This window comes from Neltuma alba, unplaced genomic scaffold, assembly GCF_004799145.2.
Source record: "Neltuma alba isolate B1F8T4 unplaced genomic scaffold, ASM479914v2 tig00000563_pilon, whole genome shotgun sequence".
NCBI lineage: Eukaryota > Viridiplantae > Streptophyta > Magnoliopsida > Fabales > Fabaceae > Neltuma > Neltuma alba.
The window spans coordinates 58387-72211 of NW_021632096.1; the positions used below are offsets into that span (position 1 = coordinate 58387).

General features: G+C 35.7%; 2 protein-coding genes and 1 pseudogene across 5 annotated transcripts; 2 read left to right on the forward strand and 1 right to left on the reverse strand.

The window, feature by feature from the left end:
- Positions 1–2079: 2079 nt before the first annotated feature.
- Positions 2080–2940, forward strand: LOC114740545 (non-classical arabinogalactan protein 30-like; annotated as a pseudogene).
- Positions 2941–2999: 59 nt separating this feature from the next.
- LOC114740507 (probable inactive serine/threonine-protein kinase bub1) lies at positions 3000–5814 on the reverse strand. Of its 4 annotated transcripts, none has more exons than XM_028928690.1 (5): positions 5676–5814; positions 5454–5598; positions 5057–5214; positions 4311–4395; positions 3000–4216 (listed from the first exon to the last, which is right to left on the reverse strand). In XM_028928690.1, exons 1-5 carry the CDS (start codon positions 5756–5758, stop codon positions 3188–3190), a joined length of 1500 nt encoding a protein of 499 aa, XP_028784523.1. In that variant the 5' UTR covers positions 5759–5814; the 3' UTR covers positions 3000–3187. The 4 variants fall into 4 exon arrangements, with proteins under 4 accessions (XP_028784523.1, XP_028784517.1, XP_028784510.1 ...); XM_028928684.1 differs by having other exon boundaries at positions 3000–4219; XM_028928677.1 differs by having other exon boundaries at positions 3000–4222.
- A 2559-nt stretch (positions 5815–8373) lies between these two features.
- LOC114740537 (sorting and assembly machinery component 50 homolog B-like) lies at positions 8374–13521 on the forward strand. The gene is given in 5 exon segments (XM_028928697.1): positions 8374–8887; positions 10573–11058; positions 12379–12823; positions 12826–12890; positions 13329–13521. Coding segments are annotated over 5 exon segments (1512 nt in total). The 5' UTR covers positions 8374–8455; the 3' UTR covers positions 13413–13521.
- The last annotated feature ends 304 nt before the right edge of the window (positions 13522–13825 follow it).

Below are 13825 nucleotides of genomic sequence, written 5' to 3' on the forward strand. Positions count from 1 at the left end.
TCAACTAGTTTTTATATTAAGAATCGGAGATAGTATATCAAAATTCTTAAGAGTTTTTTTTTTGCCAAAAAATTCTTATTGAGTTTAAATCTCATTGTTTTTAGGTTTCCCCAATTGCCTTTTTTAATTTCATAATTTTTCTCACTATTTTTTTTCTGCAAACATAAATTTTCTCGCTATCTATCTTCCACATTTAATCCTATGGTTGAAAGAAGGGTATAAAAGAAAAATGAAACACATTTTTCATAAACAATCTAGTTAATCAATTTTCTTAATTTTTATAAATTAATTATTCGGGTTTTATATTCTACAAAGCATAGGATATTAATGTGTTAAAAGAGTCACGAATACAAACCTTTGCAAGCATTTGATAAGTTTATAATTTTTTATTAACTTTTGCAATCAAGCCTTATAAAATGTCAAACGGACTTTATATATGGTAATTATTAAGGTGTTTGGAACACCCCAAATGATAACATATCAAGGAATGTTCAAGATGAAGGTCATAAATGCTCGTTGCTTTAAAAGCCCTACAAGCCCTTCAAAGTATTCAAGGGGTTTCGGACTCAAGAATATTTACATAAAAGAGGACATAAATCATTGATTGAAAGATAACATGGATAATTACATATACAAAGCTTTAATGTGACATGTAATAGGCCACTCCTAAAGTCATTATATCATGATTTAGTGAGCCCAACAAAAGTTCAAGATGATGTACAAGACTTATGAGAAGTATAGATTGAAGAATTCACTTAAAATATCATGTGACAAATATGTGTTTTGGACAAGGATTATATGTGACATCCAAGAACATTCAAGAAGCATCAAGAAGGTGTTATTATGCATTAATTATGATTTAAATTCGTTTTTAGGAATTTTCTTTTTTTTATTTACTTTGAATAAAACTTTTTGGTCAATGATTATTCTAGAAGTTTTTGTTTTGATTCAGTTTCCTATTTTTAAGATAGCAGACTAGTTCTCAGAGCTTGAGTAAAATTTTTTTCTCTTTATATAATAAATGATGCCTCTCATAGTCAAATAATAATTAATGAGATATCATTTTACTATTTATGTCTTAGGATTATGATTCTAGAATGTTCTATAGTCACCTATAATATAGCCTACATTTTTTGTATTTTAGAGGGAGATGATTTAAATAATTAATAATATGAGAATTTTATTTCTCTTTGTGTGAACATTGCTTGCATCCTCCTATTCTCGTGAGAATACTCGATAATATCAAGAGACCAATCAACCTTGCAGTCTCTTCATGGCTAGGGTTGTAAATTACGAGTTCTCTTAAAGTCCTACTCTGATCATCCGCTTGGTTTCTTGTGTTTGGAGTTGCAAGAAGCAAGTTCTCTTGAAGTCTTATTTCATCCTATTCTTGTTTCTAGCCGATCTATATGTCCACTTATATCACCAAAAGTGCTTTTAAAAAGCACTTTTTAACAAATCAAAACAAATCCCTTTATATATTTATTTCGTATACTTTAAAATTACTTTTAGAGATATGGTTTAGTTCCCATCCAAACACTTCTATAATATTTTTCAACGTAAGCATTTTTTATGATTTATTTTAATATAATTATATTTGATTGACTATAATGGTGTAAATAATCTCTCCCATGATAATCACTGTTTCTTGAAAATGGAAATCTAGACTGATGACTTTTTTTAGCAAAATAGATTGATGACTTTGTACATATGAATTCTTATTTACATCTCACTATCATTCAATTAATCTTCCCTTGCATAAATTTATAATGTTCGTTATCATTTTAGTTCATTTTATTTTTCTATCGTAACACATTTCATTTCCTTCCTTTCCAAAACCCAAGCGGGCCTTATATTGACTGATAAATAACGAGCCTACAAGCCCAAAACATCAAGTCGACCCCCAACCCACCGGCACAGAAAGCCCAAAAACATCTCGTAAGTACCAAACTCCTAGAGCTTTCATGACTTTTTGGGGCCAACAAAGCTTTGGTCACAGGATACACAACTAACACATGGTATATTCTCGTATAACAAAAAAAAAAAAACACGAGGCAGATTTATCGATTTACATGTACCCAAAAAAAAAAAATCTACTCACATATTCAAGTATGCAACCTTGAATTCATTTAAAAAAAGAAAGAAAGAAACCTTGAAGGTGGCTTCCACGTAGACAGCTATGAAGAATCAGAGTCGTTGGCCTAATGGGGGGCACGTTGCAAGCAGTTCTCCCGAATATCACTAAACTATATATACATACCATCTCTTCCACTATGAGTCACTCGTCCCTCAGCTCTGAACTCTAAACTACGAGAAATGGCAAGCATGCACCTCATTACCCTTTCTCTTCTGCTTCTCCTAGTGGTCTTCCCTTCAACAGGAGCAAATGACTATGCCCCAACGGAGAAGAAAACAGAGGTGGTAGTGGAAGCCATGGTCTACTGTCAGAGCTGTGACCAATATGGAACCTGGTCTTTGACTGGAGCCAAGCCCATTGCTGGTGCAAAAGTAAGTGTTACCTGCAAGAACTACAAGGGTCAAGTTAGCTACTACAAGGTCTTTGAGACGAACAGGCATGGCTACCTTTTTGCTCAGCTTGAAGGGTTCAAGGTTCAGAACTGTTTGTTGGATCATCCCCTCCAATCTTGCTTCGCCAAGCTTGTTTGGTCTCCTGTTGAAAGTTGCAGCGTTTTGTCCAATGTCAACTATGCACTCGATGGCGCTCCACTTCGTTATGAGAACAAGAGAGTGCATGGAAGCAGATACGAGGCTGTCATATATGCTGCTGGCCCTTGGCTTTTCGTCCCAATGATTGCTCTCACACTACTCAATTCTAATAATGTTGCCTGAAGGGTTGTTTTTTAAAACATTTGTATTGAGATCCGTTTCAGTATTATGTTTGACAGTTGCTGTTTTATATTATGTTGATCTAGCAGGAAATTGTCGCCGTGTTTTTGTCACATTCATGTAATAAACTAGAGTGCAATATCATGAAGCAATTTTTTCCCCTTGAATTTGAGTTTCATTTCATAAGCAAAAAGGTTCGCACAAGACAGAAAGAGGAAGACACCACAGAATAGACAACTCGCATTTGATTACCCCAGGCAAATCAAAGGCAACTCTGTTAGAACTCAATATTTTTGCAGTTTTTGGTACATATCACTATCACCAATCAATCAATTTGCTCTTAAAAATTCAATGGCATATTGAACATCTTGTTTATGTCGTCCATTGCCTCCTTAGTGATGAGAGTTGGCTCAAATAAATCAGAATTCGTTGACTTCCCTGCCAGTTTGGGAGGCTGTGGACTTTTTTTATTTTCCAAGTCATCATCAGCAAGAATCGAAAACCCACCACACTCTTTTCTGTTATTGCACTCCGGTGCCTTTTCCTGCTTCATCGATCTTTTCCGTCTAACAAAATCCATTGGTTTCCCAAACATGTTATTTATGTCATTCATAGCTTCCTTCATGTTGATTGTGGGGTCTACTAAACCATGATGGCAAACATTTTCTACCACTGGCTCATCCAAAATGGTGGATCCAACAAATCGGCGGACAACTGTATCCTCTCTGAACTTTGACTTACGGGAACTCCGCGCATCCATACCTCCAGAACTTTCAGAAGGAAGGTTCTTAGGACGGGGAAAGACAAAGGCATTCAATCGAGAAGCAGAGGAAGTAAAATCTTCTGGCAGATTCCGGACACCACTCTGTTCATCGTTTATGTCACTAGTTTCACCAGGCCCTTCATCATCAATGTATATTTGAAGTGGTTCTTGATGGAATTGGCCTGCTTCATTGTTGTGCTGCAGAGATGGAGAAGCTGATGATTTGGTTCCATTATCCGAGCTTTCATCAATAAAAACCTCCAATCCCTTCGGAGTAAATTGATCTTCCTTCGATCGGTTTTTGTGTGATTTCTTGGCTATAGGAACATCCTCAAGTGGCTCACGGAACATATTGTTAATCGCATTCATTGCTTCCTTCATATTTATTGTAGGATCCACAAGTCCATGATGGCAGGCATTTTCGGCTTCAGACCTTCCGACAAGGGCAGTGCCAACAAACTTGCCTACAACTGTCGGTTCATCTAAAAACCTCTTGCCCTGATCCTTTTTACTCTCAATACCACATGCTTCACCTTTCCCCTCGGTCTTGTTGATATGAGCTGGAATATTCTTCGTAGACAGAGGCCTCCGGGAAGCTCTCCCTTCCTGCTGCTGATGGAAATCTTTCTAAAATTATGTCACTGAATGTCACAAACAACAAAGAAATTCAGGCCAAAAAGAACACATCCACGGGCACTACCTGGATTTTTCTGTTTTTCTTTCTTTCCATGCGACCAAGAAATTGTTCATATGATTTTTGCAAGTCATCCATGGGTTCTGCAAGGCTGCTCGACACAAAAGGAAAAAGAAGATGATAGTTGAAAGATTTGGGTAGGATAGGCTCATAGGCGTCTACTACCAGCTAAACAGTATAATATTCTACATCTACTATGCCAATAAGCTAAAAGGTAAATCACTCTCACGTTCAAATTATATATCTTTCCTCTGTACAGATCATTGAGAATTAAAAAAAAAAAAAAAACAAAACAAAATACTTATTACAGGCATTAATGTGTTTTCAGATAACAGAAGATAAAATTCATTTAGAAAAATATATGCACCGAGATTGAACTCTGTGACATAATGAAATGGCGGTTTGATGAGTATTGATGATTGATTCCCATTTCACTGGAGGTGTGCGGAACATCAATTATTTGGGGGCAAAAGATAGCAAATTTAAGATCACTGGAGGATTGTCATGGCATTAGACACATTTCGACGGGCCATAATAATACTACCTCCGGTCCTAAGATTTACTCAAATCACACTACAAAGATTTATATTTAGGACCGAAGGTAATATTTTTCTTATTCATAAGGTTTTTGTCTTTCGGAATAATGTGCAGTTTACTGTAAAACATGTGCGGGAGTTGAATGTTAGTGTGTTGTTAGCATAATGTTAATTCAAACAAAAATGGTGATTGCTGATTGCTGCATAAAAACTTACTTCTTCACTCCCAAATGGTACATTTTCTCAGCCTCATCATATCTCCTGTTCTTTTCATAGTAAAGAGCATATGCTTGGTAGAACTGGCAGCGTTTTGTCCCAATATGATTCACCTCCATCGTTTTCAAAAGCGACAATGGGTCATCTACAAAATCCATCTGAAAATCAAGGAAAAAGACAATAAACCATTTGATCTTCCCTTTATTTAATCCGGAAGCGGATGATGAACTTCCTAAAATCAACACAATAACTCAAATAATAGCTATCTTTTATAAAAAAATCATAGCTTTTTCATCACTCTTTTCAACCCCATTTCTCAGCAACTAAGCATACGCTGAAAAAATCTATCAATTAGCTGCAAATAACAATTGAAAAAGGAAAACGATGCTTCAGTTACCAAGTGCAGCCAAACCCGAAGATACCGCATGTCATTCCGGTAGCGTCGATCCGACTCGAAAGTCTGTGCACATTTCTGTAAGAAATCCGGCAGCTTCTCATGGAGGGCCGCGGGAGACAGAGTGTCCTTCATCTTTCGAATCCCTCTGCACCAACTCACACTGTAAGTGGCCTTGAATGTTAGAGGAGTGAAGAGAGGGGGAGTGGGAGAGAAAAGGCATACCGGAGCCAAGGAAGAAGAGGGTCTTTGCCAGAGTAGGTCTCGATGTCGGAGATTAAGGAAGTGAAGAGGTCTTGGCTGGCCATTTCGGAGCACGATCGGCGGCGGTGGACGTTATTGGTTGTGATGCTGCCGATTACACTTCGCCCGATTTGAATTTGAGCATGAGCGCGCTGAGCGGCGAGGTCGCGATTATTTTCCCCTTTCCATAATAAAGAGAAGACAATATCATTTTAACACATAATAATTTGTTATTGCTTTGCTCTTAATTTTAACTAGAGTGACCTTTGTATTTACAATGTGAAAACACCAATAAAAATCCCCATGATTATGTATCATGCTGTAAGCTCTGCAAATTAAACTTTTTCACCTGAAAACTAATGGTGATTAAGTTCAGCTGATCAAGTTCTTCGTATTTTGTTTTTTCTTTTTCAATTTTAGGATTTTCAAGCTAAGTGCTTGTTTGGATAGCAATTCATAAGAACTTAAAAAGTACTCCCTCCGTTCCTTATTATAAGAGACGAATAACCAAATTACGTTGATAAAAAAAGCAGTTAAAATTAGTTAAGAACAACAATATATTTTTTTTTCCAAAATGCCCTCATTAATAGGAGAGAGAGCATGAGAGAGAATAATTAATTATTGAAAGAAAGAGTGAGAGGGAGAGAGAGTGTGAGTTAGACAATAAATATGGGTAAAATAGGAAATCAACACAAAAAAGTAGAGACAACTTTTAAGTGTCTCTTATATATAGGAACATGGCATAAGCATCAAATGTCTCTTATAATAAGGAACGGAGTGAGTATTTTAGATAAGAAATAATTTTTACATATTTATCTCGTATTCTTTTCATAAAATATGATTAAAAAATTGCTTATAAATTATTATAAACAAAGCCTACAGTTATTAATATTCAAATGTAAGAATATATCAAATATCATTTGGTTAGGTTAAGGGACCTCCCACATCTTCGCTTTTGCTATAAATTTAAGATTTAAAATAGCTTATATTATTTATATTATATAGAATACGGAAAGTGTATTATATTGTTAATTGTTAATAATGTTATACTATTTTTTTTACCTGAATAATGTTATACTATTAATCGACATATTAATAACATTATACTCTTCCGGTCATTAATATAGGACCCAATTATTGAGTTGGTTTTGGTCCTAAATATAAGACTCATTTATTATATTTATCAATTTTCTCTAAATTACCCCTATGGATACTCCCTCAACTATAATCAAGTAAAAAAAAGAAGGGTATTAAGAAAGATGATTATGGTATTTTAGGAAAAACATGTCATATTTCTTATAATTAACTAACTTACCTAACTTCTTTAATCTAATCAAATTAGTTAAATGAGTCTTATATTAAGGACTGGAGGAGTACTATCCTTTACAATTCAATTACACATGCTTTTTTTTTTTTGTGCGTTAGTTCTGGGGTGTGTTTTGTCATAATATTTATCTAGAGATATATTTGGATCCTTCCTTCAATATTCCATACCAAACTACGTTAGTGCGCGAGTGATTTTGATGTTAAAAAAGAAAAAGGTGATTCTATTTTTGTAATTTTGTTAACACAGATCATCTGAATAAATTCCAACTCGCATATTGTTCATAGTTTATATTTTAATTTATCTTTGTAATATTTGGATGATATTTTCTTTTGACATCAATAATAAAATGATTGTTGGTCGGCAAAAAAAATAATAAAATGGTTGTTGGCAAAATTAGATGAATAAATAAAAAGGTTTTATAACTGAGGTGTGCAATTGTGTTTTTCCTCATTTGGGAGTGTTCTGACTTCTGACAATTTACATTCTATGAAAAATGAATAAAAAGTACTTTATGAATATAATTACAAAATCAATTATAATTAGAATCACAAATTAAAAAATTGAAAACTTTATAACAAAATTGCAGCTCAAAATTTTCAGTTAGCATTTCCATTTCTAATCTAAAATGTGGATCCTATTGTTGCACACCCTTCGTGACATATGACTTTTCTACAAATTTTATACTCCCTCCAATTTTAAATATAAAATCTAGTTGATTAATTTGAATAGGTTAAGAATACAAGTTAAGTTAGTTGTATGTAGTAAAGAAGTGTTGTCTTTATCAAAATATTTTTACTAATCAAATTTATTTGTTAGAACTATCATTATTAGAATAATTATCTTAAAAAATAGATAAATATAACAGATAAAATAGATTAAAATTTTATATTTAGAACCAAAATAAAAATTAAATAAGTTCTTGTATTAAAAACTGAAATTAGTACTCTTCCGGTCCTTAATATAAGACCCATTTAACTAATTTGATTAGATTAAAGAAGGTAGGTAAGTTAGTTAATTATAAGAAAAGTGACACATTTTTCCTAAAACACTATAATCGTCTTTTTTAATACCCCATCTCCATTTTCTATTTGATTATGGTTGAGGGAGTATCTATAGGGGTAATTTAGAGAAAATTGATAAATATGATAAATGAGTTTTATATTTAGGACCAAAATTAACTCAAAAATTGGGTCCTATATTAAAGATCGGAGGAGTATTAACTATGGACGTATATATATATTGAAACTATGGACGTATATTGAAAAGTTAAAAATGTCACAGAATTCTGTTTTTTAATCCAAAAAAAAACATCTGGAACGGTTAGTGAGTATTCAATAATCCCAGTAATCACCATCTGCTCCTGCGTCGCCGTCTTCCTTCTGTTTGCGGAGCTTCCTCCGCTTCGCCGATTCTCTCTTTACTCTGGTGACCTCTCATGGCAAACTCAGAAGAAGACAATCCACTTCCATTTCCCCCAATCCCTAAAAATGGCTACGATACACAGAATTTTTCCAATGAAGACGATGAAGAAGATGACTCTGAGGAAGTCGAGGATGATGAAGAAAACGAAGAACAGGATCTTCCTGCTCGAGTCCATGATGTTCTAATAAGGGGGAATACGAAAACCAAGGATTGGGTGATCGAGGTCGAGGTGGAGGGGATAAAGAACGCCACAACTATGCGAGAGCTGGTGGAAGCGGCAAAAATTGCCAATGTGAAACTTCATGGCCTCCAGATTTTTGATGCGGTCAATATTAAGCTTGAACCAGGACCGCCAGAGTTGGCTGGTACTGCCAATGTCATCATTGAGGTCTCAGAGAGCGATAGCAAACCTTCTGGGGAAGTTGGCGTTTATTCAAAACCCTCGGTACAGTCATTTTCTCTCCTTCTTAGATACTATTTCGAGATTGAATCGTTTTTGTGTGGTTCAATTTGCAGTTCATGGATTACTGGAGAGTTAACTGTGGCGTTTGGCTGCTGAGGTGTCACAAGTAAATGAATTGAAGATTTAAAATGATTTAATAATTTACGGTTGGCATGCAAGATAGTAGTCTGATCTGAAGCATTATAAAGAAATTTACAGTATGTGGACTTCGCAGGCACAAATAAAATGACATATCTAAAATAGCAATTCGTTTTAGTTGGTTTATCAGATGTCATTACACGTTGCAGATCTATGCCAGTAAAAGCATAACCTATTTGGTGTTGGTTATCTTAAGCCCGCTTAGATTCTAGACAACAAAAATTATTGCTGATGAAACCGGAAATTTTGGTTCTGTTGTGTGAGTTCCAGCAAGCCCATATATTTCCTCTTAGGTTTGGAGTCGTACCTTTTCATTCAGGATGCTTTTCTACACTTGAAGTACCGCAAAATCTCTTACCTTTTATATATATATATATATATTGAGATAACTACAACGGCAAGCATCATAAACTAAGGAGTTATGAAAAGTTGGGATTTGAACTGGGTAGAAGGTTTTTGGTGCTCCGGATTTGTCCAATATGACCATTCTAGGATTAAGAAGCTTCTTCTATCTTTGATGGTAGTAGCTTTTTATACTTTGTAATCATTTGGTGGATTAGAAGTCATGTTTTGAATGGCAAAATGATGGCTTGTAGCACCATTGATGCCCACTTATCTTTACTTATTTGTTTAATTGGCTATTCGTTAGGCTTCTGAGAGGCTCCAGTTAAGTTTTGAGAAAGCAGCTACTCTTGCCCCTGTGCAGTCCTTGTCATCTTTTAGTACGACCTTCGATTATTCTCTTTGGATGCATACACCACCTTGACTTCTCCCAGATTTTTGAGGAATAAGGGTGTTAAAGGTGTAGGTCGATTTTTCTACGTGATGACCTTTTAATATTAAGTGGCAGCCGTGATACAGCCAATTAATGCATTACGATGCAGAAAAACAATTGTACCTGTATATTCTTAGCTGTTAGCAGTATGGTTATAGATGAGCAGGAATAATATATTGCAGTGTTATTTATATTTTACCTGATGCAGACTATTTGGTTGGAAAGAAGTATTTCAAGGAACATACTTTATAGTGGATTTTTGGAATATACTTTACAATGGATATGGATGAAATTCCGAATACCTTATCTAATTGTAAGTTGTAACTGCGCTTTGATTTTGATTCCCATAAGTTCATGTTTCATTGGCATCATGTCCATAGATCCTCTGAGCCTTATGATTATGATTATGATTCTTCTTCTTCTTCTTCTTGCAGCTGGGTTTTTTTTGGTTATTGAAATGCCCTTGTTGAGTCCTTTTAATATTTTTAAAATTTACATCTAGGAAAGAAAGCATGATGAAAGATGGTATATGTGCCATGTTTATTTATGTGGCTTGCTAGGATTTTGGTGACCTTGCCAAGTTAGGACACAGATATTTTTGTTGCCTATAGTGTATTCATCGTGCATAGACCTGACAGTGTTTGCATGACTTTGGATTGCCTATTCTTACTGAGTGTCTATACTTGACAAGTGAATCTAGTGTTCTTTCTCTCTTTCTCTCTTTCTCTTGAATAAATTCTCTGATGAATTGCAGTCTAGTTCTTGGTCTCTTGAAGGTGCTCTAAAGTTCAAAAACTTGTTAGGCTATGGTGATCTATGGGATGGTTCTGTAGCATATGGTCCCAATCAAACTTCAGAGGTGAGTGTTGGGGTGTTTGTGCCTCGATTGAAAGGATTATTAACCCCTGTTGTGGCACGAGCATTCATGCATTCCCAAGATTGGCAACAGTATTCTTCGTACAAGGAGCGGTCATCTGGCATGTCTCTTGGCTTATTATCAACAAAGCACCATGATTTGGTGTACAATCTTGGATGGCGTACCATAACAGATCCATCACAAATGTCGTCCAGATCTATTAGGAGGCAGATTGGACACGGTTTATTGTCATCTTTGAAGTATACATTTAAGATTGACCAGAGGAACTCACCAGTTAGGCCTACAAAAGGATATGCTTTTCTTTCTACAACTCAATTAGGTGGCCTTGCACCAGATCACAGGAGCTTGCGGTTTCTGCGTCAGGTATGATGGATTCCTTACTTTTACCTCCATTCGTCAGTGATTTACAATTTAATATGTCGTGAATAAAACATGATAACCTCTCATAATTATTGCTAGAATGTCCATACTGATGCAGATCAGACATTCTGAACTGAAATGATGAAATTAATGAGTATAAGGTTAAGACTAAAATGATTTTCAGCATGGGAGGAGTAATATAATTAATTCAGAAATTTGGTCCCAGAGAATTTGATATAATTACTTCTTGAGAGAGTAAATTTTTTCCTTGGAGCATCTCATGTGATATAAATATGTCTCCATTCTACGCATCTCTTGAATTAATCTAATCAGCTGTATTTGCTGTTACCATGACAAGTTTGGACCTAGGGTGAAATGAGAGGAAATTAAAAAATGCAGAACCCTTCACTGAGGATTGAAGTCAAGTTCTTCCATTGCTGGCAAATGATTATATATCATGTCATGCTTGTCAATGGTCATCCATGTAACCAGTACAAAGTACTTGTTTCTCTCCTACTTTAAAGGACCTGTGTTTTCTTCCAGTATTGTTATGGTTTATCAAGTACTTGTTTTTCTTTCTTGATTGTTTTTATTTTCCTATAATCATCTAGGATTTTACCCCCCAACCACTCCCAAAAAATTGGAAGGAAGAAAAATCCTGTGGTGTTAGCTTCTTTTTTTTAAAAAAAAAAAATCATTATATAGCTTTCTTCTTGGGACAATCAAGCCATTGTCTGGAGCAGTAGAGTGTAGATGTAGGCCTGAGAAAACTCACTGGACAATGTTAAAAGGAAGTTACTGATCAAGGTCAATCCAAAAAAAGGGGTGAATGATTATTGGGAGGTACTTCTATGATAAGCACCTGTGAGCCTATGGTTGCTTGACTTAATTTTTTTGTGGCTGTGGAATCATTCATCATTTTGGTCATTGCTCTTCCTCTGTACTTTAGTGATAAAATAAGTCATGGTTAGTTTCACCCAGAAGAAAGGGACCATGGTTAGTGCTGTTATTCTATTTTATCTACATGGTAGTTTGAAGAGTTCAAACTAATTGTAAATTATCCCCTGGTCCCTTTTGCTGTTATTGCTTTCTGTTTCATATGTTGGACAGTGTTTTGCGGTTGCATGGGTATATCATATTTAATCAATATGATTAAATTGTTAGTTAATCACAGCCTGCTATGGAAATATGTTGATATTACTACTAGCTTGGTAAAATATATTCACAACAAACTGCTGCTGTAATGCCCCTCATGTGCATATTAATTTTCTCTCTTTTTTCCTTCCTTTCTTTTGCCGACTAACCCTCCCTCATCCAATGCAGGAGCTTGATGTTCGATATGCCATTCCTTTTGGGTTTTTCCATACTGCGCTCAACCTTGGGATTTCTGCTGGTGTCATTTTTCCATGGGGCCATGGGTTCTTGAACAAGCCTTCTCCCCTGCCAGAGAGGTTTTACTTGGGTGGTGATTTCTCTCCAGTTTGTACCCTAGGAGGGCCAACAACATTATGGGGATTCAGGACAAGGGCATTAGGTCCTACTGAACCACGAAGACAAAGTAAAGATGGAAAAAATGATGACAATGTCGATTCCTCTAGAAGGGACTTCGTTGGAGGAGATCTTGCTGTTACTGCTTTTGCAGATCTCTCTTTTGATCTTCCTGTCGGCTGGTTAAGAGAACGTGGGATCCATGGACATGTTTTTGCTGGTGCTGGGAATATTGCCAAGTTAGCTGAGTATGAGTACAGGAAGTTCTCTCCTAAAAAATTTTGGATTCATTTCGAACGTCCGTGGGATGCGGAATTGTTATTCCAACTAAAGTTTTTCGCCTAGAGGTTAGTTTCTCTTATTTTATTTATATGCTTATATTGAATCAAGCACTGGTCAGCGTGAGACTAACCAAAAGTCGGCGGAGATTGGGTGTTAATGATGTACAAAAGCAAGTGGGGACTTTGGGGTAACCTGATATGTTCCTCCCCCCCCCCCCAAAAAAATACCTGACCTGATATATTTTGTTTGGAGTATATAACTTACGGAAAGAAGTAAAAACCGCTTTCTTTATTTTCATGCATTTCCAAGTGAGAATTTAACGTTCTGAGAGTGACTTAATATTTGGTTATAAAATTATAATATTATTGGCATGAAAATATGACTGAAGATGTTATCGTGTTACCGCATTGTCTGAATTAAGTAGTGATGTCCTAGGTAAACAATATTATTGTAATGGCAAGACTGGCACTGTTTCTCCTCTGACGTGCTTCACACTTTTTCAGGGTAATTTCTACTACATACTCAGGCAGCATGAGCATGATCTTGGAAAGACTGGTTTTAGGTTTAGCTTCTCGGTTCCTTCATAGAGGCTTACAGTTCAGTTGGTACTGATTCGGCAATCTGGGTATCACACACAGCACAATAAGGCAATTGGACTTACATTTTTGGGGTTTGCTTTGGAGCTTTTTTGGGCTCTGTCCCGGATTATCTTTCTTTTCAGATTGAAATTTTAGAAGGAGCATTGTTTCGTGATTCATCGCCCTTCAAGTCCTTTTATCAATAGGTGATATGCTTATGGCGTATCAGAATTCTATGGGAGTCATATCTCACACACCCTTGTACCGCTGCAAAATAAGGCCTTGATTAGTACAGAGAATTCGCGAACTCTGATTCGTGAGCTTAAATTTCAAGTGACCCCCATTCCCTTTGAATTGGTTCAGATCACTATGTCAAAATAGAAGCCGGAAAAATTTTGTAATGGCGGTTTCATTGTAAAACC